At 42.7% G+C, this 25,166-nt stretch overlaps 2 protein-coding genes across 6 annotated transcripts in view; one reads left to right on the top strand and one right to left on the bottom strand.

Annotated features, from left to right (window-relative positions):
* The first annotated feature begins 443 nt into the window (after window positions 1-443).
* LOC149317110 (biogenesis of lysosome-related organelles complex 1 subunit 4-like) lies at window positions 444-18,129 on the top strand. Of its 3 annotated transcripts, XM_089516876.1 has the most exons (6): window positions 444-719; window positions 8,189-8,260; window positions 8,801-8,902; window positions 10,973-11,107; window positions 12,332-12,469; window positions 13,009-16,422. In XM_089516876.1, the coding sequence occupies exons 1-5, from the start codon at window positions 483-485 to the stop codon at window positions 12,431-12,433; spliced, it is 648 nt and encodes a 215-aa protein (XP_089373002.1). In that variant the 5' UTR covers window positions 444-482; the 3' UTR covers window positions 12,434-12,469; window positions 13,009-16,422. The 3 variants fall into 3 exon arrangements, with proteins under 3 accessions (XP_089373002.1, XP_089373003.1, XP_089373001.1); XM_089516877.1 differs by lacking the exons at window positions 12,332-12,469; window positions 13,009-16,422 and adding an exon at window positions 17,705-18,129; XM_089516875.1 differs by having other exon boundaries at window positions 12,332-16,422.
* ADNP2 (ADNP homeobox 2) overlaps window positions 17,949-25,166 on the bottom strand; it is a 40,992-nt gene continuing 33,774 nt past the window's right edge. For all 3 annotated transcript variants that reach the window (XM_089516871.1, XM_089516872.1, XM_089516874.1), the window contains exon 4: window positions 17,949-21,824. In XM_089516871.1, coding sequence (XP_089372997.1) covers window positions 18,828-21,824 — 2,997 coding nt within the window. In that variant the 3' untranslated portion in view covers window positions 17,949-18,827. The remainder of the gene's footprint in view (window positions 21,825-25,166) is intronic.

The raw sequence follows: 25,166 nt of genomic DNA on the forward strand, positions 1-25,166 counted from the left end.
ACTGAAAGCAAAGACGAATAAAGTGAAGTGGTCCAATTCTGGCCATATCTTGAGAAGAAAGGACTATCATGGAAGAGCAATAGGAAAATAGGATGATAGGCTCAGTCAGAGAAGCCATGGCCATGATGATTATCACACTCAATTGCCAGGGCAGCTAAAGCGGTATCAAAACAGGTTATTTCTGCATAGGGTGGTGCAATGTGTGATGCCATTTTAACTGCCCTGGCTCAATGCTAGGGAATCCTGGGAAATGGCACACATTTAGCCTCCTCTGTCAGAGAGCGCTCTGGTACCACAGCAAACTACGGTTCCCAGCATTCCATAGCACTGAGCCCTGACTGGCAGTTAGAGCCTGAAGCTAAGGCCCCGCCCTTAGAACGCCAGAGCGCGTTTTGGGTTGTCCCTTCTGGGCCTCCGTAGCTATTCAGTGGTGGTTGGGAAAGCATTCCGTCACGTGACAGTTGTAGAGTAGTAGAGCGATAATGATGATGATGGAGGAGGAGCCGGCGCCTCAGCTGAGTGGAGACAGCGGCAATGTCTCCCAGAGCCACAGCAGCGCCTCAGGCCTCGCCGAGGAGGAGGAGGAGGAGGAGGAGGAGGAGAAAGAAGAAGGGGACGCCGGGCGAGGGGAGCTATTGCTAGCCGCCGACTACGCTGCTTACCTGCTCCCTTCGCCCTTCGGAGGAGGAGGAGGAGGAGGAGCCGCCTCGACTGGGCAGGTAAGGGAGCCACAAAGGGCCCCCTTTCCATCCCCAATCCCTGTGGCTCCTTCCTCTAGAGCTCCGTGCCCCTTTAAGAGATTTTGGACTTCACCTCCCAGAATTCCCGGTTATTGACCAACATGGCTGAGGCTTCTGGGAGCTGAAGTCCAAAATCTCTTAAAAGGGCACGGTTTGTGAGGACCACTGCTCTGAAAAACGAACCTTCCCAGTCACTCGCTATTAAACAACTCAAGGCTCTGTAACAGTCGTCCCCAAACTGTGCTCTTATAAAGGGATTTGGGACTTCAGCTCCCAGAAGCCTCAGCCATGTTGGCCAATGGCTTGGGATTCTGGGAGATGAAGTCCAAAAGCCCTAAAATGGCACAGTTTGGAGACCACAGGTTTATGGGCTTCTGATAGGCTTGCAGTGGCCCCCAAACTGTGCTCTTACAAAGGGATTTGGGACTTCAAGGGGCTTTGGTTGAAGTGCTGTGTTAAAAACCAGTTCTGTATTATTATGAATTGAATTATAAATTATGTATTATAATTAATTATAATTATATTTAGTATTATGATATAATTAATATTATATTACAATATATAATATATATGTGTGTATTATATATTATAATACTATATATATATATATATATATATATTAAAAACAATACTAATATATATAATATAATTTATATTGTAAACTATTATAAATTGAATTACAGTATATTAATTAAAATGTGAGAGCCTTCCATTCTGAACTAAATCCAGCCTTCAAAGGCATACAAGCCTAGAGAGGCAATGGCTGGGATTGTTATTCTTACATTCGTTATGTGGAATTATTGCACTACTCCCTTGAAGCTCTGCTAGGTCGCTTTAACTGCTCTGGCTTCCTCCTGTTGCATTTTGGGGTTTGTAGTCCAATGAGTCTTAAGAGTTCTCTGGCTGAATATTCTCAATTCTCCTCCCTAAACTGCAGATCCCAGAATGCAACAGGAGGCAGGCACCGCAGTTAAAGTGACCTAGCCCTGATATAAAAAAGTAATAATAATAATTTATTTCTACCCCCGCCCCTCCAACAAGATCGAGGCAGCTTACATCAATAAAATCCATACAATACAAGAAAACAAATCCCACTATCCCCCTCCCTCCTTAACCCAATCAACATAATGATTACAACATAACAATAACTGTAATAAATGCTGTTAAAACCATTAAAACAGTCACAATCAGTGGACACATGAAAGCACAGGACAGTACTTGCCCATAGAGGATCATGGGGAATACTTGCCCATAGGGAATCATGGGGATTACCTGGTCATAGGGAATCACGGTGATTACTTTGCTATCGCTTTGTAGCTCAGTCCGTGATGAAGTACCACGGCTACGTTTGGCACCAGGATCACCTCCTTCGAATCTGTCGGCAGCAGCTTGTGAGCTGGAGAAACACCTCTCCCCTTCCAGAATAACTGAAGAGAACACTGTAGGCAAAGGTCTCTCAGATGAGGCTTTTAGTCTTAGAAGAAGTTCCAATATGTACAGAGCTATCTACAAACATCTACACAGTCCACCATTCATCAAACAGAGAAAGCCACAAAGTCAACTGACTCTAAGGGAATCCACAGCCAACTGCCAAGGCCAAGTGTCAAGGGAATGTTCAAATTCCCCCCAGCCAGCGCTTGATTGGCTGATGACCCTTGGCTGGTGAATGGCCGGCCTGTTGCTTTAAATCCCACATTGCACATTTTACTATGGACTCTATATCCCAGCATACTTGGCCATAGGAAAACATAGGGATTACTTCACCATAGATAATCATGGGGAATACATGCCTGTAGAGAATCAAGTAAGCCCCATGATTTCCTATGGGCTGGTATTCCCATTGTTTCCCTATGGGCCAGTAATCCCTTGATTCCCTATGGGCAAGCAATCCCCAATGTTTCCCAATGGCCAAGTTATCCCTATGTTTCCCTATGGGCAAGTAATTCCCCATGATTCTCTATGGGCAAGTAATGGTTTCCCTATGGGCAAGTAGTGTCCTTTGTTTTAGAAGTTACCCACAATCAGAAATGGGACATTGTGGAGTAGTCACTAAGATGGTCCATATCAGTGGGGGGCGACTAGGTCAATTATTCAGGGAAGGCCTATTGAAAATATCCATCTTGACAGCCTTTTTAAAGCCGTCAGAGTTGGTAATATGTTGGATCTCCTCCGACAGGCCATTCCATAATTTGGAAGCGGCAGATGAAAAGGGCCTCTGGGTAACCAAATGTAGTGTGATTATGTCTGAAGATTTTCAAGCAGTGTAGACTTTCTCTCTGTGTGCCTCTGCACTGCAGAAATAAAGGAGTTTGACACCGCTTTAAACTGCCACGCCGCCATCTTACAGCATCCTGGGATTTGTAAGTTTTGTGAGGTGCCAGCACCCCTTTGGCTGCTGTTTGTCAGGTGCCTTCAAGTTGTTTCCAAACAAATGTAGGTTTCTTGGCAAGAGGGTGTTTGCCATTGCCGTCCTCTTAAACTGAGAGAAGCATATAAAAGATCTGAATTTAGATTCAAGTGTTGTTAAAGAGTTGAGAACAAACAAGTGATATGGTTTGTCGTTATAAGATGCTAAATTTATAAGAAAAATATAGAACTGGTAATGGTTTACAGAAAAAGCCTAAGTTATATAACTCGATAATGGGTAGATAAAACAGAAGATTAAACTTGTATTAATAATAATAATAATAATAATAATAATAATAATTTATTTCTATTTCCCGCTATAATATTGTATATTATAGGCGCGGTACAGACTGCCCAAAAGAGGCAGGTCTGTGGTGCCCCTTTTAACTCTGGGTTGGGGGCAGGGCAGCCTCACCAGCAGTCCTGGGGCCCCAATCCAGACTTTTTCTGCACCACACAGAAGCGGCAAAATGCTGTTTCTCCATGGTGCGGAAAAGGGGTGTCCTTGGGGCTTCGTGCCCCTGGACACCCTAGGAGCCGTAGCCATGGAAGAAAGGGGCTACTCAGCCCCTTTCTCCCTGGCATCATTCCCACAGCCATTTTGTTGCTGCGGGAATGAAGCAGCTCCCAAAAGGAGCTCCATTTCAGAGCTCCTTCCCACGCCGTGCCCAGGATGCCATAAGCAACCTGGGGCGGTGTGAAGACATCACACACGCACTGCACCATTTGGATGCGGCGCGTGCGTGACGTAATCATGACAGCCCCCGTGTAGATGGGAGGCCGCCATGATTATGCCTTCATCATGTACTAGGGTTGTGGGGCGTGTGGGCAGAGCGCTCTGAGGCAACCCTAGCACATGACGAGGGCGTCACGAATGGTCCATCTGTTCCAGGCCATAGTAAAGTGATAATAACTATAGATTTAAAGAGGATCTTTTTTGCTTTTACAATGGAGAGAAAAGGGATGGATGGATGGATGGATGGATGGATGGATGGGAGTAAGTATAAGGAATGTATAAAATGTTCAAACAAATGTTGTGTGATGTTATAAACTCTTTAAGGATAGAAACTGGTAAGTTGTTTAAAAATAAGATATGCTTTTGATTGACACATAACCTACAAAGATGCTTATATGTGTCAATAAACTTATTAAGGGGTGAGATATGTAGTGAAAAGACAGATTAGCCTAGCCTGGGCAACAGCCAATCACCAGCCAGCTAGTGTCAGCCAATGGGGTGCTGGCAGGGAAAGGTTGAGAATTCCATTGTGGCAGTTGGGATTTCAGATAGGGTTTAGACTCCAGAGAGATAGGGTTCTGCTGAGTCCAGAGAAGGACGTAGGTGAGGTTAGTTCCAGAGAGGGAACTGTGGTTGAAGTCTAGAGGGAGGGACTTTTAACCAGATAGTTATTCCCAGTGAGGGAGTTATTATAGTTGGCCTGTGTGGCAATACACAGCTAGTAGGTTTAGGAATATAAGCAGGAAGGACAGTGTGAGTGTCCTTGAGAATCAGTAGCATTGATACTCTGTGGAGAGTTGAAGATTTGTGATAAATAACATTGAGAATGTGATCTTACCAACTGTTCGAAGAAAACCCAAGTACCTGAACCAACAACGAGAAGGCAAAGGGCCTTGTGAGACTGCAAACCCCATGATTCCATAGGGCTGAAGGGCATTACAAATAATGACCGTGGAAGAGTTCATCCTAGGCAACGATAAAATTGAAACAGTCAAAGAGTTACCATACTTTGGTTCAAACACTAATTAGAATGGAGGCTGCAGTCAAGAAATTAAGAAGAGCCTAGGATTGGGAAGGGCAGCTATGAAAGAACCAGACAAGCTCCTAAAGAGATGGTTGTTGTTGCTGTTGTTTGCTGCCCTCAAGTCAATCCCAACTCATGGCAACCCTGTGGCAGAGCCACCACTAAGACTCACTGCATAGCTCTGCTTCAGTCCTACAGATTCAGGCCCTGGCCTCCCTGACTCTGTCCATCTGGTATGCAGTCTTCCTCTCTTTCTGCGGCCTTCTTTTCCTAGCATTCTTTTTTTCCAAGGACACAAGTCATGCCAGACTAGTCTGATCTCTTTTTAAAATAAAATTACCAGCTTGTTAGATGAAGGGAATGCTGTAGATATAGCATATCTTGATTTCAGTAAGTCCTTGACAAGGTTCCCCATGACATTCTTGCAGACAAACTTGTAAAATGAGGGCTAGACAAGGTAACTGTTACATGGAATTTGTTTATTTATTTACAGTATTTATACCAGGGGTAGGCAACCTTTTTGAGCCGGGGGCCGGGTTGGTGTCCCTCAGGCGACTGGGGGGCCGAAGCCGGGGGTGGAGCTTCAACCCTCCGGGGCGGGGCCACATGCGGGGGGTGGAGCTTCCACCCTACGGGGTGGGGCCGCGTGCCGGGGGTGGAGCTTCCACCCTCCGGGGGCCAGGCCTCCCCATCTTTACTGGCCCCTGACGGGGCCCCAGGCCCCGTCAGAGATCGGCAAAAAAGCTGGTGGGGGCCGCCAGTAAAGGAGGGCCCCCTGGAGGGCCCCAGCGATGGCACCGGGCCTCCCAGAGGAACCCTGCCGCCCTCGGAGCCCTCCTGGAGGGCCCCAGGGAGGGCAAAGGGCCCCCCAGAGGCCCCCTGCCACCCTCGGAGCCCTCCTGGAGGGCCCCAGGGACTGCAAAGGGTCCCCCAGAGGCCCCCTGCCGCCCTCGGAGCCCTCCTGGAGGGCCCCAGGGACGGCAGCGGGCCCCCCAGAGGCTCCCTGCTGCTCTCGGAGCCCTCCTGGAGGGCCCCAGAAACGGCAGTAGGGCCCCCAGAGGCCCCCTGCCACCCTCGGAGCCCTCCTGGAGGGCCCCAGGGACTGCAAAGGGTCCCCCAGAGGCCCCCTGCCGCCCTCGGAGCCCTCCTGGAGGGCCCCAGGGACGGCAGCGGGCCCCCCAGAGGCCCCCTGCCACTCTCGGATCCCTCCTGGAGGGCCCCAGGGATGGCAGCGGGGGCCCCAGAGGCCCCCTGCCGCCCTCGGAGCCCTGCTGGAGGGCCTCAGGGACGGCAGCGGGGCCCCCCAGAGGCCCCCTGCCGCCCTCGGAGCCCTCCTGGAGGGCCCCAGGGACGGCAGCAGGACCCCCAGAGGCCCCCTGCCACCCTCGGAGCCCTCCTGGAGGGCCCCAGGGACTGCAAAGGGTCCCCCAGAGGCCCCCTGCCGCCCTCAGATCCCTCCTGGAGGGCCCCAGGGACGGCAGCGGGCCCCCCAGAGGCTCCCTGCTGCTCTCGGAGCCCTCCTGGAGGGCCCCAGGAACGGCAGTAGGGCCCCCAGAGGCCCCCTGCCACCCTCGGAGCCCTCCTGGAGGGCCCCAGGGACTGCAAAGGGTCCCCCAGAGGCCCCCTGCCGCCCTCGGAGCCCTCCTGGAGGGCCCCAGGGACGGCAGCGGGCCCCCCAGAGGCCCCCTGCCACTCTCGGATCCCTCCTGGAGGGCCCAGGGATGGCAGCGGGGGCTCCAGAGGCCCCCTGCCGCCCTCGGAGCCCTGCTGGAGGGCCCCAGGGACGGCAGCGGGGCCCCCCAGAGGCCCCCTGCCGCCCTCGGAGCCCTGCTGGAGGGCCCCAGGGACGGCAGCGGGGCCCCCCAGAGGCCCCCTGCCGCCCTCGGAGCCCTCCTGGAGGGCCCCAGGGACGGCAGCGGGGCCCCCAGAGGCCCCCTGCCGCTCTCGGAGCCCTCCTGGAGGGCCCCAGGGATGGCAGCGGGCCTCCTAAAGGCCCACCGCCGCTGCCGCCACGGCTGCCCATCGCGGCTTTTCACCGCTCTGGGCGCCGCCATTTTGGGCAGCAAAATGGCAGCGAAGTCTCGCACGACCTCCCCTGAGGTCGCGCGAGATTTCGCCACCATTTTGGGCGAAAAAATGGCAGCGCCCATAGCGGCCTCTGGGGCTATGGGCGCCGCCATTTTTTTGCCAAAAATGGCGGCGAAATCTCACGCGACCTCGCCGCCATTTTGCCGCCCAAAATGGCGGCGCCCAGAGCGGCGAAAAGCCGTGATGGGCGGCTGCCGCCGCGGTGGCAGCAGCGGCAACAGCAGCCAGGGGCCAGGCGGCAGGTCTCCGCGGGCCGCATCCAGCCCGCGGGCCGGAGGTTGCCGACCCCTGATTTATACCCTACCCTTCAGCCCTAAAGGCTCTCAGAGCAGCTTACAATTATTAAGTTGGATTGGGCTAATATCCCAGAGGACAGGATCAAAATTCAAAATGATCTAAATAGATTAGAACGCTGGGTCAAAACTAACAAAATGAACTTAAATAGGGGGGAAGGAAGAAAAAAATGAAATGCATAGATATAGGATGGGGGACATCTGGCTTAACAAGACTACGTGTGAAAGGGATGTAGTAGACGACAAGTTGAACATGAGTCAGCAGTGTTATGTGGCAGCTAAAAAGGCCAATGTGATTATATAATAGTGTCTAGATCAAGGGAAGTAATAGTGCTATTCTATTCTGCCTTGGTCTGGTCCCACCTGGAATACTGTTTCCAATTCTGGGCACAACAGGTCAAAAAGGATGTTGATAAATTGGAGCGTGTCCAAAGCAGGGCCACCAAAATGGTGAAGGGCCTGGAAACCATGCCTTATGAAGAAAGACTTAGGGAGCTGGGGATGTTTAGCCTGGAAAAGAGATGGTTAAGAGGTGATATGATAGCCCTGTTTAAGTTTTTGAAGGGTTGTCACATTGAGGATGGAGCCAAAACACAGAACAATGGATGCACGCTATAGGAAAAGAGATTCCACCTCAACATTAGGAGGAACTTCCTGACAGTAAGGGCTGTTCAACAGTGGAACACACTCCTTCCTTGGAGTATGATGGAGTCTCCTACTTTGGAGGTCTTTAAATGAGGCTGAAGGTTATTCCAGATACATGAAAGGACCCCCCAGCCAAGTTTCAAGATTTTATCTTATTTTTTGTTTTGGTTAATCACAGATTTGCTGCTGCTTGTGCTTGTCATCATTTGCTTTTCTTCTTTTTTCCCCCTTTTACAAAAAACTTTTGTTTTTGCAGATTGAAACCCTAGACAAGAGTCTGGAAGATTTACTGACAAGGGTAGATGAATTTGTGGGCATGCTAGACATGGTAGGTATGCTACTGTGTGACTTAACAGCCATTCTTGTGGAATTGTATGAAGCAGTTTCTTTTATGGATGCAACTGATGTTGAAATCAACAGACCTTTAAAAATGGTTTTACAATTTGGTGAAGTGAAGTGCCAGAAGGTTAGTGTCATTCCTAGTGGATGGTTGTCCAGTCTGAGCAAATCACGTATAAAAAACTTAGCATTATTTAAACAATAAATCTTTCCAAAACTTCTTAGAAGCTTTAAAACTAGCTCGTTTTGGCATTCATTTAAAAAGGTAAACATTTGTTCCCACAAAGAAAAGGAGCTAGCTCTTAGGACTTTAGCTTGAATTGCTGTGTACTAGCCAGTTCTAAACCGTGGAATTATATTATCTGAGAGCCTTCCATTCTGAGCTAAGTCCAGTATTTAAACGCATACAAGTCTAGAGAGGTAATGGCTGGGATTGTTATTCTTCTATTCATCATTTGGAATTTATCCATCATGGTTGTTTCAGCCTGGCTGCTACAGTGTGTAGGTAACTTTATCTGTTTTATTCTAGATTCGAAGCGATTCCTCTCAAGTAATAAATGAAAGTGTGCCACATATTCATGCAAAGGCTGTGGAAATGAGGCAGCTATACAGAAAGATAGACAAATTGGAGGTATGCAGTTTTTCTAATATCAATGTCCATCTTTTTTCTACAGGGCTAATATGAGTGCTGAGGAAATGATGGTATATTAGTATAACTGTAGTAGTAGATCATTATTGCTTTCAGAGTCTAGCAAGTGTTACTGACTGGAGTTTTCAGCCGTTGGTGATTCAGGTTGTATCCAAGTATCCAGGAATCGGTGAGGTATTGTTGAATAATATGGCGCATTCTATGTAGTCTTGCTTTTAGTATTTGTGCTATTGTTATCCTGTCCAAGGCAAATTTATTCAGATATTATGTCAGTTTGGAAGTGCCGCCAGAGTTCCTATCACCATAGGAACAATAGTTGTTTTCTTTTGCCAGAGACCCTGAATATCAGTTTGTAGGTCTTGATGTTTCCTAGTCTTTTCCCTCTCTTTATCTTCAATTCTGGTGTCCTTTGGCATGGTCACATTTGTAATTTTAACCATCTTTTTCTCAACCAGTTATATCTGGCATATTATGCTCTCATTCCTTTTCAGTTTTAATCTTATAAAGTCCCATAAGATTTTTACATCATCCTTTTCAACAACTATTTCAGGCTTATGTTCCTACCAGTACTTTGCAAATTGTAAATCATTTTTACATAGATTTCCTATATCATTGCATTCACTTTTATCGTGGATGATAATGAATTGCCTGTTGCATCATTCAACACGCTCTTTGGTGGATCCTACAAAATTATGACCATAAAAGATATTCAATAAACCTAGTAAACCTTTGCCTGCCATTGATTTCCAATGTGTGTAATAAAAACCCCTGCCTACAAGTAATTACTTTTTCAGTGTCCCTTTCTTTTCCTGCATGTTGATGGGTACATGGACTTTGGGTCTGGATGGATGACCCTTTACTGTTGCCAAAAACCTGCTTAAAGTTGCTATTCCTGTACTTGCAGTTAGTTATAGCAAAGAAATGTGTCCCTTTGTATTGTAAATCCTTGTGGCGAGTCACTGCAGAAGAACTTACCTTGACATGTCCGCAGGCATGGAAACATAGGCATGGAACATATTTTCACAGTTCTAATGAAAATTATGAACCATAAGACCAGCTTCCTACTTAGTGTTTAACTATATTGTACATGTGCAAAATGCATGTGTAGTGCTACAACTGCAAAGTTTTAAGTTTCATTTATTATAAAAAGGAGTCTTAAACATAATACATTCTATACATACAAACAGATACAACTACATCACAAATACCAAACATCACATTACATTTTACATAAAAACAAAAAACGTCCAAGTAACTTTGTTGTTGCTAATTAAACATTTTGATTTTTTATTCTTATACCTTATCTACCGTATTCTTCTTACTCATTTTTCTTCTATTTCTTATTACATTATTTATGATCAATGTATCTTGATTTCCATTCCTCAGTTCTTTTTATGGGAGTGGGCATTTTGTATCTACCTTGACCTAATACAGACCTTTATCTAATCATCTGTTATAAATTCTTACATCGGTTTGTCCTATATTTATACTTATATTCTCTACATGTCTAATATTCTCTTTTTCTCTGTCTTATTACCAGCTTATCTTGCTTTCTAAGGGCCCAAACAGACAGGCCAAAATAAAGCTGCTTCGGGTCACTTTGGAGGTATGCTGTTTAAATTATGCATGCATCCTAAGAGGCCAGAAGCCACGTCAAAGCCATGCTCCAGTCCTAAGGACTGGAGTGAAGCTTTGGCACAGCTTCTGATCTCTTAAGATGCACATGTCATTTAAACAGCATACCCCCAAAGTGACCTGAAGCAGCTTTATTTTGGCCTGTCTCTTCAGGCCCCTAGTCTATCTTAACTCTTTATTCTCTGTCTTCAAGGCAACCTGCATTTCCTCTATGTTTCATATCCATCAATTTCCATGATTTTATGTGATCAAAGGTGGATTGTGGATGTTAAATGTCATGTAATTAGGTGTATTTTCTGACTTTAAAATAGAACTGCATAGCTACACAATATTCTTTAAGTATTTTTCTGTGCTTGCACATGATCTTACTGGTTATTTTTCTTTCCTCTCCCCTCTGCCCTTCCCCCCCTCAATCAGGCCTTTGTTAAAATGGTTGGAAATAGTGTTGCTGGAATGGAGGAACAGATCACAAAAGCAGAATCAGATCTTGGAACTTTTCCAAATACTTTAAAAAAGTTTCTACACACAATTAATGTGCCATCTTTTCTTAACGTAAGTATGTTAATGATGAAAAAGACTGTGGAGCCGTGCAACTGATATCTGAGTGTGTTTTGGATAGGAAATTAGAAGATTAGGATCTCTCTGTTGTGATATTTGAGCCTGGAATTCAATATAATGTTGGGAACTGTACATGTAGAGTTGTGAAAGATAAAATAAGAGCACAAAACATACAACAGGTCGAGTCTCCTTCATCTGGAATTCCAAAATTCAAAATATTCCAAACCTTTTTTGTGGGTAGCTGAGATAATAAAACCTTTGCTTTCTGATGGTTCCATGTTCACAAACTTTGTTTCATGCACAAAAATGTTTTTAAAATATTATATAACATTACCTTCATGCTATGTGTATAAAGTGTACATGAAACATAAATGATTTTTGTATTTAGACTTGGGTCCCAGCTCCAATATACCTTTATTATGTACATATATGCAAATACAGTTATTCCAAAATAAAATTTAAAAACTGTAATCAAAAACACTTAGTCCCAAGCATTTCAGCTAAGGGATGCTCAACCTGAGTTTAGTCTAGTTCCCTTTCTTGTAGTTGTATCCCATCTTTCCTTCTTTATTTATTTATTGCCCGCTTTTCTCCCAATAATGGGACTTAAGGCAGCTAACAACATATTTAAAACAATACAAATTAAGAACAGTACAAAAATGATAAAAGTATACATACACGATTTTAAAAAATTATGAAGCTAAAACATTAAACATTAAAAATACTAAAATTCATTTTTTAAAAACTATACACAAACTTTAAACAGCATAGCATTAAAAATCCAACCTTAGTCAGTTTGTAAAAGCATAACAGCACAAAAATGTTTTGACATGCCGACAGGAGAGCAAAAGACAGACCTTTCATATTAAAGCATGCCACACTGGGCATCATACTTATTTTCTCCCCAAAATGCACCTACACTTTTCAGGCAGATAGGGAGATTTCTTGCCTCCATAAAAAGAGATGGTAAATCTTGTTATTTCCTTTTCTCCTTTGTATTTTCTTTTCCGGTCTCAGCTGCTTTGTTCTCAAACAGTGGCGGATTTGTAAATTTTCCTGCATACACAGTTCAGTATGTTCTCGAACTCTGGAAAAATAGAAGAATCACAAAAATTGTAGATTCTGCAGATTAAAAAAAAACCTACCTTGACTGTCGAATTTAAAATCTTCTCCTTATTCTTTTGTATGCAAGTCTTTTAACACAGATTTTAATTCCAGAAGTCATCTTCCTCAAGACAGAATCAAACCTCATATGAACCTCCTGATCTCTTCAAGACTGAAGACTACTTTCCTTGTCTTGGTGAAGCACAGCATATGTGACTTAACTGACAATGACATTTTCCAAACAATAGTATTGTGAGTGAGAACCATGCTAGTGTTCAGGTTGTTGCTCTTGTTTGAAAACAGTGGCCTGTTGCCTTCCTATGTGTTTCAGTCTGTCTTCATCAGCTTTTACTTTAGCTTTGTTTTGCTTTGAATATGCTAGTTCTCATGTCTTCCTAAAAGCTCAGAAAAATATATCTCTGACTGGCTGCTAACCTTATCAGTAAGCTAACTTGAATAAAGGGGAGGGATTTGGGTGATAGCAATGAGCAAATGCACTTTTTCCCTGCCAGTGCAATCAACCACTTTTCCCCACTCTCAAAACAATAAATGGGGAGAGGAGGAAATTATTACCTACCATCTTTTACCTTTCCAAGTTAGAAAGTAGCAAGGAAGACAGAGGGGTTAAAGCTTAATGTAAAAAGGAGATTCCTTTCTTACATCTACTCCCTGTTAAGTTCCAGACCCCTATCCCTTTTTGCTTTGCCAGAATGAAAGACTAGAAAAGGCAAGAGGAAGAAGCAAATGAAGTGTTCTGTCAGTCATTTGTGCTCCATCCTTTTGTCTTTCAGGCAGAAATGGATTTCCAAGTAGAGGGAAGAAGTCAAGTAAAAGAATACTCCTTTCAAGAAAAAACTGGGAGATAATATTAATAATATTTTCTATTTGTATCTTCCCGCCTCTCCCAAAGGATCGAAGCGGGATCACATATTGACCTAAGGAGAACCAGTTGCCAAAACTGTAGTACTTCCTTTTTCTTGGCTAACTTCTTTAGGAATTTTGAATGAAGGGCCATTTATAATTATTGAAAAATAAATAGGAAAAAAGTACATTTGTGTTTTGCAGCTGCTGCTATTAATCTACATATCACAGGGATTTTTTAAAAAATAGTTCTGTGGTACTTTTAAGTGCAATAAGGACCAAACTATATGCATTCTTGTCTTTAATGAATGTGTGCAGATTCTATTCAGTTTTTGGGGAAATCCATTGTATGAATGGAGAAATGGAAAAGCTCCACTGTCTGAACCGCTGCAGAGTAAAATAAAAAGCAGTATATGCTGATTGCTGTAACATTTGGGCAGCAGACCTCTGAGAAAGTCTTTTTTGATGAGTATCCTAAAATGTTTGTATATAATGCCAAAACTGTGATGACCAAAGCTCTTATAACTGAAACTTTAATTAAAACTTTAAATACAATTCTTCATAGTGTATAAGGTCTTCATTTTTAAATCATAAAAAGGTAACTTATTTACTTTGCAGTAAGATAACCAGGCTGCAAGATCATCTTTCTTGAGTCATTGTTACTTCTGATTCCTTTTTATTCTTCAGTACCATGTTACTGTTTTTCCTTTTCAAAATTTAGATGCAGCAGCTGGCATTCTATTAGTAGCATACACTTGCTAGGTTGTGCTACACATATGGGGTGAATTTTTTGACAGTGGCAGATGAGTTGCCCATCGTATGTTGCACAGTATTATTCTGCATAGGGGGTGGCATAGCATAGTATGCAAGTATTTATGGTATGCTGATGGTATGTTAGATTGCTGCCGCAATGGTTCTTGAAGGAAGCAGGGCCTTTTGTCTTTCTTCCCCTTTGGTCCGATTATTTGGTCTCAAGTATCACCTTTATATTATCTGTTTGGTCTCATAACATTGATATTTTGGTTTCTACTTACCATCCGCACACACTGGATTCTGAATAGGGCTGATTCTGATCTTTCTTCTATCAGTCTTCTTTGTATGAATGCTCCTTCTCAAATTTAGCTATTGCAAAACAGTCCTCTGTACTCTTTAACCTTTCTTTCTCTTGATCCTGTTCTGATCAGTCTCAGAAAACACATTCTTTTCATATTGTATTTTCATACAGAGTTGCCATTTATAGCTTTCTAATATAATTGAAATTCACTAGTCTGAGGCACACCGCCAAAATTTCAGCTCATTTTCCACTTAAGACTTTATTACGTCCTTGCTGCTCTCTGCTTGTTTAAGCCTTGTCACTCTGTCTCAATGTACCTGTTAGTATGTACTTTTTCCTTGATGTCATTCTGCTTTAATGGTTTCTTCCTGTCACCTTAAGTGCCTGTATTTACTTTCAGATGTTTCCATCTTCTCAGTGCAATCTATATCTTCATTTTAGCTGCCACTTTCTCAAATCTTTGCTCTAAATTAAGTGTTGGCCCTGTACAACTAAAATACCTGAATATGGTCATGTGGCCCACATTCCCATGCCAAACACATCTCAGTAGGGCTCAAGCCTTGAGGCACAAACTAATTTATGTGGGACAAACAATACGCAGCTCATCAAAGACACTGTATAATGCTTTCCACTCTATTTTTGTTATGGAAATTTAGGGAACGTGAATTTAACCAATAATGAACATTATGCTTGAAGAGGCAGAACTGTGTAAATTTTAAAAATCTAGATTTGAACTTTGGGGGTTAGAGGGAGGAGCTTTCAAAGATTAAGATTGCAAAAGATGAATTAAATGTTAACAGTCAAGCCCATTCCTCTTTGGGCTATTCCCATTTGGTTGTTATATGAGATCTTAATGAAAATGAGATGTGGTTCAGTAAGACAAAACTGATCTACGTCTGTGACAGTTTTATAACATTAAGATGCAGAAAGCTACATTAGATTTATGTGGCACAGTCAGCTCAAGGAACACCATTTTCCTGCATCACCCTTCCAGTGTTAGTTGTCAAATGAAGTTAGTTTTGTCAAGACTGTGACAGCAGGAAATGGATCTGGAGCTGCCATTCCAACAGCAACTTACCAAACTCAGTAGCTGTATCAAGAATTTAGAAGACTGTGAAAAGGAAGAGGGGAGAATGTAGCAGCACCTTTAAGAGTAGTTTTTATTTTTGTATGACCTTTCATGAACATAAACCCACTTAAGAGGCAAGTGAATGGTCTGCAGAAGTGTGGTTATATCCACAAAAGACCATGCAAAAATAAAACCAGATATAAACAAATCTAACATCCTCTTTAATCCTACATGCTTAGAAACCTAATGAGAAGGCTGCCAAAAGACACTGTGAGAAACCGAAATCACAAAAACGTACATGGGCACTGTCATGCCTTAACATGAACTACTGTCATCAGAAGGCCTACTATATACATTAGGCAGAATCATGTGAAATTCCTTACCAGTATTATCACATCTTTTGTTGTACATTGCTACATACATGAATAGTCCTTGCAGAAATAACAGCATACATGTAAAAGTCTGTCAGCAAAAAGAGCCTTGCCTAGTGTTCTCTCCCATGTAGTGTGTGTTTTCAACAGGCATCTTTTAAAAGACAACACTGGAACTTGAAATGATTACAGAAAGGGCTTTATCACTGGATTTTGCTGATTGTAAGCCATACCTGGCATGAATCATTAAAAGAATTCTCATGTGAACTTGTCACAATTATATCTATTTCATAAATAATCTTTACACATTGATAATTGAAAATGTAGTTTATTGGGGCCCTGCCTGCAAAAAATGAAGGTCCAAACTGATAAAATCAATTGTCACTAATATTTGCAAAATTCAAAAGTCCTAACAGAGCAGGTTATCTACCACAGTAAGCTCAAGTTTTATTTGGTGCTCATTTTTCTCCTTCCTAAGCTGAAGTGATATTCAGTGAAGGAATAAAGGATGCTGTGCACAAAAGTACTACTACAAATCAACCTCTATATACCTTCATAGGTTACACCTGCTATGGAAACTTTCCATGTGGTGGGAGCCAAGACTAAGCACTGTACTAAGCAAATGCATTTTACAAGTAAGCCCATAAATTAACCTAAGCCCAGCTGAGGTTTATGTTTGTCTGCACTGAAGAAATAACTCTCTTCATTTCTTCACAATGCTCCTGTAAAAGCAGATGTTGGAAAAACTACTCCAGTACTTGTACATCTTCCAGCCATTTATGCATACATGAATGAAGGCCAAAAGTAAAACAGTCATCTACTCTCCTGCTCTGAGGCCGGTTACAAACCGGCACTTACGTCCCATTTTTAAAAAGGGGCATCTCTTCTAGACGCCCCGGGTCTAATACGGACTCTGTCCGTACAATATGGCGCCGGCCGTTCAACACAGCCGGCGCCATCTTTACGTATCGGGCGCTGTGCGTCCGAACGTGTCGCGGTGCCTGTGACGTCGCGAATGCGCCCCTGGCGCCTCGCGATGTCACAGAGGCGCCGCAGAAAGAAGCTCCATTTTGGAGCTTCTTTTTTGCTCCGTAAGGGAGCCGCGTGGTGTGGCTGCGACGGCTCCCTTACGGAGCAAACGGCGGCGGCGGCAGACCGCCTCAAAGCAGCGGTCTATAACCCGCCTGAGTGACCAAGCCATATCTTCTGCCTGTCAGTATTAATACTGACATTTATGACTCATCTAACAATGTCTTCCATGTTCTTACCAATGGATTCCAGGTCACGTATCAGCATCTCTGCCTTTGTACTGGTACATCTACTAGCAGGTCAGGCTACAGGGAAGAACTAAGCCCTCTTACAGTTTTATGACATTTAAAGAAACTGAACAGCTTCTAATGCAACTGCTTGAACTGCGCATCATTATTTACATGTCATTTCACGAAAACAAACAAAATTGCTTGGCATAACAGATTTGTTAGTAACTAGAAAACAATCTAAGACCAGCACTCAAAAAATGTTGTGTTCTTATTTTTTTTGATGCTACAGTAATAGTTTCTGTTTATGCCGAATAAAGCTTTATTGATCTTGTAGAGATCATACATTTGTCTTCTGAATTTGGAATGCCAAAACTAATAATGCCCAAAAGTAAAAGAACAGAATCAACAAAGCTTACCACAGTCTCAACCCTATTCTGTTTCTGAAGAATATCAGCTATGTTTTCTTGTTTTAACTTCAGACAAAACTATTTTAACCATTGCCATAATAGCAAGAGCTTTCAGTGAGTCAGCACTGATGCAAGTAACATGGCACATTCAGAGTTGAGCAGCTGGACAGTGCAGACTGTTTTGCATTTCACACATTCAATGTCACTGTAACCAGCCAAAGAAACACAATAGTAAACAAAGAGTATAAGCTGAATAGCCAATGCAAGATCCTCCTATGTTGGCACCAATGAAAGGGTTATATTTGATCCCATGCTTCAGATATACGCTGCACAGTCACATGAAGACATGTTAAATGACTCAAATTTTTCCTTTGGAACATTTGCCCACACAGTGGCATGACAGCTAGGACTTAGCAATGATATACAACTTTTCATATAATCTTTCCTAATTACTTCCTGGGGAAAGGAGCTATTTAGGAAGCATTTACAAACCCTCCTCTGATGTGTAGCATTGTATCTACTGGAGCAATAAAGTACGGAGCTACCCATTCACAGGATGCTCGGACCTTCTCTGCTGGAAAGGGACGTATCTTAGGTAAGTACTAACGTTCCACTTTGTGAATAACGAGACTGTTACACTCGGTACTACTCACCAGTAAATTTGGCAGGGGCTTAGAAGGCAATATGAAAGTCAGGTTGGAAGCCAACAGTTTAAAAAGGAGTAGGGTTTTTATTATTATTATAACCATCTAACCAGGTTTGATATTTTACCAAAATTTGCATTTGTAAATACAACTGCGACTTAAAAAAATTCTGAACATTTGTTACACTAATACATAAAAAATCATGAGCTGAAAAAACTACACAACAAACAAAAAAATGGAAACAAAAGAGACGGCCTCAAGTATACTATACTGTACCCCACTGCCACAATGAACAATTGCCCAAACGTAATGCATTGCATTAACTTTCATGACCAGTGTGCTTGGTGCATGTTGCCTGATCCCACCCACTTTCTCTCTCCCCAAAACAGGAGCAGCTGTAGAAAACAGGAACTCAGCACAAATAGGTTTAGCATGGTTTCTCAATTACAACTCTTACTTTGCACAGGAGCCCCAGAACTCCATCCTACTTCTATCACTCTTGCATGAAGAGCAGCATATATGAAATGGAAAGCCTTCTCTGTACATGACTGGAAAATTGGAAAGTAACTCTCCCCTCCTCCTGTCTGCTTTCAACTTAGTTCCTAATAATCGAAGTAAGACTATTCTCCTAACATGCCAGCATCTGAGTTTTTGTGCATGTGTGTGTGTTTAGCTTGTCTGGAAAGCAACAAGCTAGATGTCGAGGATGTAATGCTAACTTTTTTTTTCCCTGAGAGTTCCTGGTTACTACAGCAATAGATCATGCAGCATGCACTAGTCTACTACCCAGGAACAATAAGCCAGAATTCTCTGCAATTCTGTTTTATAGTTTTGCACAAATATGGCCATCATTTAATAAAATTTTAATGTCACAAGAAACTAAATTGAGACTGCTGAAGTAATAAGCAATGTTAATTGAAGGACATTTTGTTATTGTTTTTAAAGTTACACATCTTCTGATTCACATTTTAAATTCAAATTGTGCTTTATATTTTTAAGTTCAGACATATTAAAGCCCAAAAGCACAGACGGCGTAAGTTTTTTTATTGCCCTTAAGCAAGTGTGTCTCTTTCTTCCAAAAAATGATGCAATGTCAACTTTCCATGCATGAAGAATAGATGATAATAATTCCAACTCCTTTTTAGTAGGATATGGCTTCTTGTGAAAATAATCAGCAAGAAACCGTTTCTGAACTTCATTTGAGCTATGCTGGAATGGCTTCGGATTTAATGCTAAAATATGGAGATCATCAACTGAAAACTGTCCTTTAGTTTCTGTCTTATGATCTGTCTTTTGTCTTTTGGAAGGCACAAAATTCACATCCTTCACTGGAATTTGGGCCGTACCACTATTTATAATCAGGAATGGCTGGTCATCATTCTTTTCATCTTCTCCAACAGCATAAAGGTGGTCAGATTGTTTCCTCTTGGCTGAAGAAGCAGCATCATGCTTCTCACCATTCACAAGCGGCAGCTCTTTTTTGTCACCGGGTTCAAGCTGCAGCTTCACAGCTGAGGTACTGTCCTTTGGGGCACTCCGGCAACGGAGTAAATGCACAGCAATAGCAGTCAGTGTCATGTTGCCAGTGTATACACCGCAGCAGTGGATGCACTTGAAAGCAGGAGACTTCAGTATAGTATGCACAGTTGGCATGATATGGTGCCTCTCCTTCAAATGGATTTCATAGGCGTCCGTGCTAGTGAAAATAGCATAGCAAAAGGGACATGTTGACACTTTCTTATTGCCCTTGTTCGTTTCAGCAGCTTCATGTTGCAGTTTGATGTAGAGGGGAATAAGGGTCCTTGAATTTACCCCAGCTAGGAGTGCTAGGTGCACTTCTCTTTCACAAAGTTCTTCTTTTGCAGTTATACTGAAGTCAAAATGAGGAAACACGAGGTCACCTTCAGAATCACTCTCAAGTTGAAATCCTTTGTCATTGTAATTGGCATGCAGTTTCTTCTTTCCTTTATGTACAGTTCTAGTGTGATCCACAAGACATTTTAAGTCATGAAAAGTATTAGTACAGAACAAGCAAGCCAATCCATGTGTAAAAATGTGTTTTATAAGCTCTGACTGAGATAAAAAACATTTACAAGAAAAACATCTGACTGTCTCATCTTTAAGCCATCTCAAAAAAGGTGCACAGGCTGCAACTTTGTCTGTTTCAAGAGCATCCTCTGTCTTTGTTGCACCAAATTTGTGAGCTAAATGCATGTGCACCTGATAGACATTTGATGGGAAAAGTTCACTGCAAACTGGGCAAGTCTTCCACTGCTTAGCCTGTTTGAGAGCTAGGTTCACGGCAGTAGCAGAGGGAGCAATCTTGGCAGAAGTGTTAGTGGCAGAGGTTACAACAGCAGAAGAAGGCACAGTAGCTGGGGCCTGAGAAGCTGGGCCAGATTGCATTAGCTGAGCTGGCACTTGAGGTGGTGAAACCGTTGTCACTCCACCACCAGGTGGCACAGGCAAAGCCACTGAAACTGGTGCAAGAGTGTACGTGGGGATCCCATTAACTTGCTTTCCAGTTGGGATTAACTGTCTAAGTATCGGTCCTGCAGTGAGTAAAGTAGGGTTCTGAGAAGCTCCAGGTCTGACTGGCTGATTCACAGGAAGAACTCCTGGGGCTACAGGTTGATTAAACTGTAGAATCCCAGGTCCAACCGACTGGTTTACAGGAAGAACACCTGGTGTGCCAGGATGATTAAACTGAAGAACTCCTGGTGAGAGAGTCTGAGTCACTGGAAGAACCCCAGCACCACCAGGCCGATTCAAACTGCCAATAGGCTGATTTACAGCTAGGATCCCTGGCGAAGAAGGTCTGTTGATTGGCATAGAGCTAGGTCCAATGGTTCTGTTCAGTGATGCAGCTCGTTGGGTCACAGGGAGAGTCCTTGGTACAAGGGGACTGCCAATTGTCTGGGCTGCATGATTAACTGGAAGCAGACTAGGTCTGACTGGCTGAGTGAATGAAATGACCCCTGGAGGAACAGCTCGGTTTATGGCTCCAGCAGGCTGGTTTAGGCAGAAAACTCCAGGCCTTGCAGGCTGTTTTAGGGAGAACGGATGGGAAACAAAGAGCTGTTGCGAAACTGAAGACTGAAGAGTTGCATTATTCTGCTCCCCTGGGTTAGGAGGACCAGGCATGAGTGTAATACGTGACTGAGCAACTGAAGTTAGAGGCGATGTATGGGTCAGACTACAAGAGGCACTTGAAACACTCAGTGGTCCAACTGTGTTTGGAATTGCTTTTGCTGGCACCATATTTGGATTTTGATGGAGTGGTGGAAGTGAACGCTGAACACATGCTGTAGAAGAAGATGGCCCTCTTGAGCCAGTGGTAGGTATTAGTGGTGAAGGAACTCCAGCTGTGGAAGGCTTAGGAGCAATACTGACCATCTGCAATGACTTTGCCTGCCCTGCTTTCTTAGGCTGTACCAAAATGACAGGCCGCAGTATATTTTCCAGGTCTTTGTGGGCTTCTGATGTCAAAACATGATATATTAAAGAATCTCGACTGTTGGCAAAAGCATTACACTTTTTACAGTAGTGATCGGTAAAATTTTCTTCACTTTCATCAGGACTCTCTTCAAAATATGTCCTCAATAGGTTTTGAAAATGAGTTACCAACACATGTTTCTTTGTATTGTAGTAGAGTGTGTCTGTAAACTGACATTTCTGACAGACAAAATTTAAAGCATCACTTCGAAATTGTCTCATGCCACCACTCACATTATAATTTTGTATTTTTTTCTTGGAATGAAACATCCGGAGATGTTTTCCCATTATTTTGGAATGAGATGCAAATGCACATTCTGGGCAAGAAACAAGTAACTCTTGGTCAACTTCATCTTCATGACAACGGTTCAAGTGATTTTTGAAAGAAGAAAGATATTTTGATGAGAACTTGCACAAGCTACAGCAATATGGATTTGTTCTGTATCTCTGCAAAACAAAGTAAAAGACAACAATTGCTTCAGCACATATTCACAAATGCACAGTTAAGAAACATGGAAATACTAAAAGATAACCTTACTAGCTAGACAGATAAGTTTCTTCAAGACTGGTATTTATTAAGAAAATAAAGAGTACTTTTGCTAGTAAATAAAGAATGAGGAAAAAGCCAAGGTTCTATATATTCATTTGTATAATTTTCTAAAACAACAACTTATGTATGGATTACAAAAATACAGTGAGAAAGAAAAAAGAGCTAGAACAAAGCATAAATCATGCAGCATTCCAGAAGCTGTTTACACTGTAACTCCTAGCATTCTTCACCATGAGCTACAGTAAGTAGGACTGGTAGGACTTCCTGTGGAAGGGATGTCATATTGAGGAGGGAGCAAGCTTGTTTTCTGCTGCTCCAGAGACTAGGACCCGGAGCAATGTATGCAAGCTACAGGAAAAGAGATTCCACCTCAACATTAGGAAGAACTTCCTGACAGTAAGGGCTGTTTGACAGTGGAACACACTCCCTCGGAGTGTAGTGGAATCTCCCTCCTTGGAGGTCTTTAAACAGAGGCTGGATGGCCATCTGTCGGGGAAGCTTTGATTGAGATTTCTTGCATGGCAGGGGGTTGGACTGGATGGCCCTTGCGGTCTCTTCCAACTCTACGATTCTATGATTCTATGATTCTACATCTGGAAGGCCACACAATTCTGATCATGAACCAGGAATTGTTTATGTTGCTAGCTTTCTTGAGATGCAGCTTTAGTAATGTTGGTTTCAACTTATTGCAGAATGACAAAAACAAGAAGGAAGGGGGACAAGGATGTCAAGGATATCTGACACTATCATCCAAGATGAAGGGGAAGAACCTGTAACTAGTTCTTGCATACCTGTGAATGAATGAATGAACTTATTACGGCACATGGCCAGCATCAAAATATAGCAATATTACAAAACATGTAACATCAGGTATACTGCCGTAGCACAAATATATATACTTTCTACTCCAATGGAGATGTTTATCCTCTATATATCCAAATAGAAGGGGAGAATGCCCACAGTCCCATCCCCCATAACATCACAAAATTCCAAAATTCCCCCATAACATCCCAATGGGTCTCCCTCTGAAGCCAGCTCCCTCTAATGGGTCTAATGACAAAGATGGATGATGCGATGGGATATCTGTCAAGGGCTTAATCATAGAATTTTATGTTGGTTGTACAATTTGGCCAGCCATTAGTAACCATTTTCCAGAATATGGTTGAGTCCTTATCTCTATCCATTTTTATTAATTCCATCCAAGAATCTTTTGGGACTTGTGCTTTTTTTGTTTTTATAGGTCTCTTACAGTTCTTCTTTAAGCCATTCAGGTGGAACTATTTGCATATTTCCATTTCTGTAGTCCCTGTATTTTTCTACTAGAATTTGTTTTAATTTAATGCAATCTTGATCAAATCAAGTTTTTGATCTACAGGGTTTATTAATATTCCTGGGTGGTTTCGGCTGGCTCAAGGAAGTCTTAATTATAAAACTTAGGTTTTGGTAGGATTCAAAGACAGTATCAGAAGAATTCGTAGTTAACAATATATTTCGTAAAATAAGACTTTTTTTTCCTGAATTCAAAGTAACTTTTATGTTGTTTTCTGTCTTTAAAAACCATTTAATGCCTTGTGCTCTCACTTCTGGAATCCCAATAGGTGGATCATCTCATTCTGAGAGGAGTGAAAATGGAGTAAACATTGCTTTCTGCTTCTGTAACCTGCTTGCTTCAAGGCCTAGAGATTAACGGACCAAATAAGGTAGCAGGAAACCAGAGTGAGTGTGCTCTGAGATGCAGAGAGCCATGAGAAAGTGGTGTGATCAGCGCGTGTAAATTGCATGCAACCAATTAACTGCTGCCATTCAATAAGTCGTGAGAGTTGCATCTGAATAACTTTGTAACAATGTATACTGGTGTATGAATGACACTGAAAAATGGAAAGGAGTTGCGGCAGCAATTTTATCACCATCTGCTGGTGTGCTGTCGTCTTGGCCAAATAAAGTGCGTTTTGCGATGGACACTTCGGTTTCCCGTGTCTTCACTTCTGGGCGCTCCTTTCAAATGAACTTTTGGAGAGTTTCCCTTACAGTTCCACAAAGTCTGTCTGTGTGACACAATTTAAAGTTAATGTTACAGGTAAATGATCGCTTTCGATACGTTGCTCAACTGCACATATAAGTCTAGAAATTTTAGTCAAGAAATTAACCCAAAAAACCTGACTCCACTGTGACAAACTGACTTACAAACCAGCCAATCAGAAGCCAGAGGCCCTAAGCCAATCAGGTGCTGGCTGAGGAGTTTAAAAGATTCCGCTTGGCAGTTGGTAAAGTCAGTTAGGGTTTAGAATGTTGAGGGATGAGGTTGGAATGTTGACAGAGAGAGAGTTGAGGGAACAGTCAAGTCCAAGAGAGGACTGTGTTCCAGACGTTCCTGAGGGAATAGTCAGTTAGGGAACTGCTTTGTCCAGAGAGGGACAGTATTAGTTTTGGAGAGTCTACAGAAGAGAGACTCAGTGTAGCCAGACTCTAAAAGAGGGGTTTGGGTTACATAATTTCTTGAGAGATACTATAGCTTTGGTGGCTGAGTTAGTAGAAAGAATTGCCTAAAGAGGGACAGGGAGGTCCTGTGGTAGTTAAAGAATATCTGGGAAAAGAAGAATATTAGTAACGAAGTAAAGAGTACAAATGTAACTAAGTAACACATGCCTGTTTCATGTCATTTAGTTCAAGTAATCTGTTCAAACCCTTTGTTCAATAAAGTTCATATTTTGTTTTATCTAAAGGCTTGTCGGCCATATATATTATATCCAAGCTACTATATTATATAATACTGTGAACCTGCCACATATTAAAGGGGGTTCGTTACATAAATTAGTGGCAGCGGGGTGGGATTAGAAAACCCCATAAGACTGCCATAAGGTGAAGGAGTGTTGTCGTTACATCCACTTATCTATGTGTCAATGTAAATACTGTACTTTAACTCTTATTTTAAAAAGGAACCGTCCTCTGGCGAATGGCAAGAGTGCAATCTGTCCTAGAAGCACTGACTTTCCTCTACTCTCATCCATTCAGTCTTTAGTGTGACCACATACAGTTATGCCTGTTGGAATTTTGTACGTTCTTTGACATCGTTTTCCTTTGCTTTAAATCCTTTGTTACATGTGCTTAAGTCTTACCCTCGACTTATCCATGAGCCATATCAAAATTCATAATTTTGGCCCAAAAACCTGCCCTCGACTTACAGTCGAGTATATACAGTATATTTCTTAACAGTGGGGGCACTGTTTGAGGGTATACCA

The sequence above is a fragment of the Sceloporus occidentalis genome, unplaced genomic scaffold, assembly GCF_023333645.1.
Source record: "Sceloporus occidentalis isolate IW3139 unplaced genomic scaffold, rSceOcc1.0.p SCAF_3, whole genome shotgun sequence".
Taxonomy (NCBI): Eukaryota; Metazoa; Chordata; class Lepidosauria; order Squamata; family Phrynosomatidae; genus Sceloporus; species Sceloporus occidentalis.

What these genes read in the sequence shown, in the direction of transcription:
- LOC149317110 (XM_089516875.1), top strand. Translation starts at nt 483, where the DNA reads ATGATGATGATGGAGGAGGAGCCGGCGCCTCAGCTGAGTGGAGACAGC. An exon ending in TTGTGGGCATGCTAGACATG is followed by an intron (nt 8,261 to 8,800) that starts GTAGGTATGCTA and finishes GTTTTATTCTAG; the next exon opens with ATTCGAAGCGATTCCTCTCA. An exon ending in GAAAGATAGACAAATTGGAG is followed by an intron (nt 8,903 to 10,972) that starts GTATGCAGTTTT and finishes CCCCTCAATCAG; the next exon opens with GCCTTTGTTAAAATGGTTGG.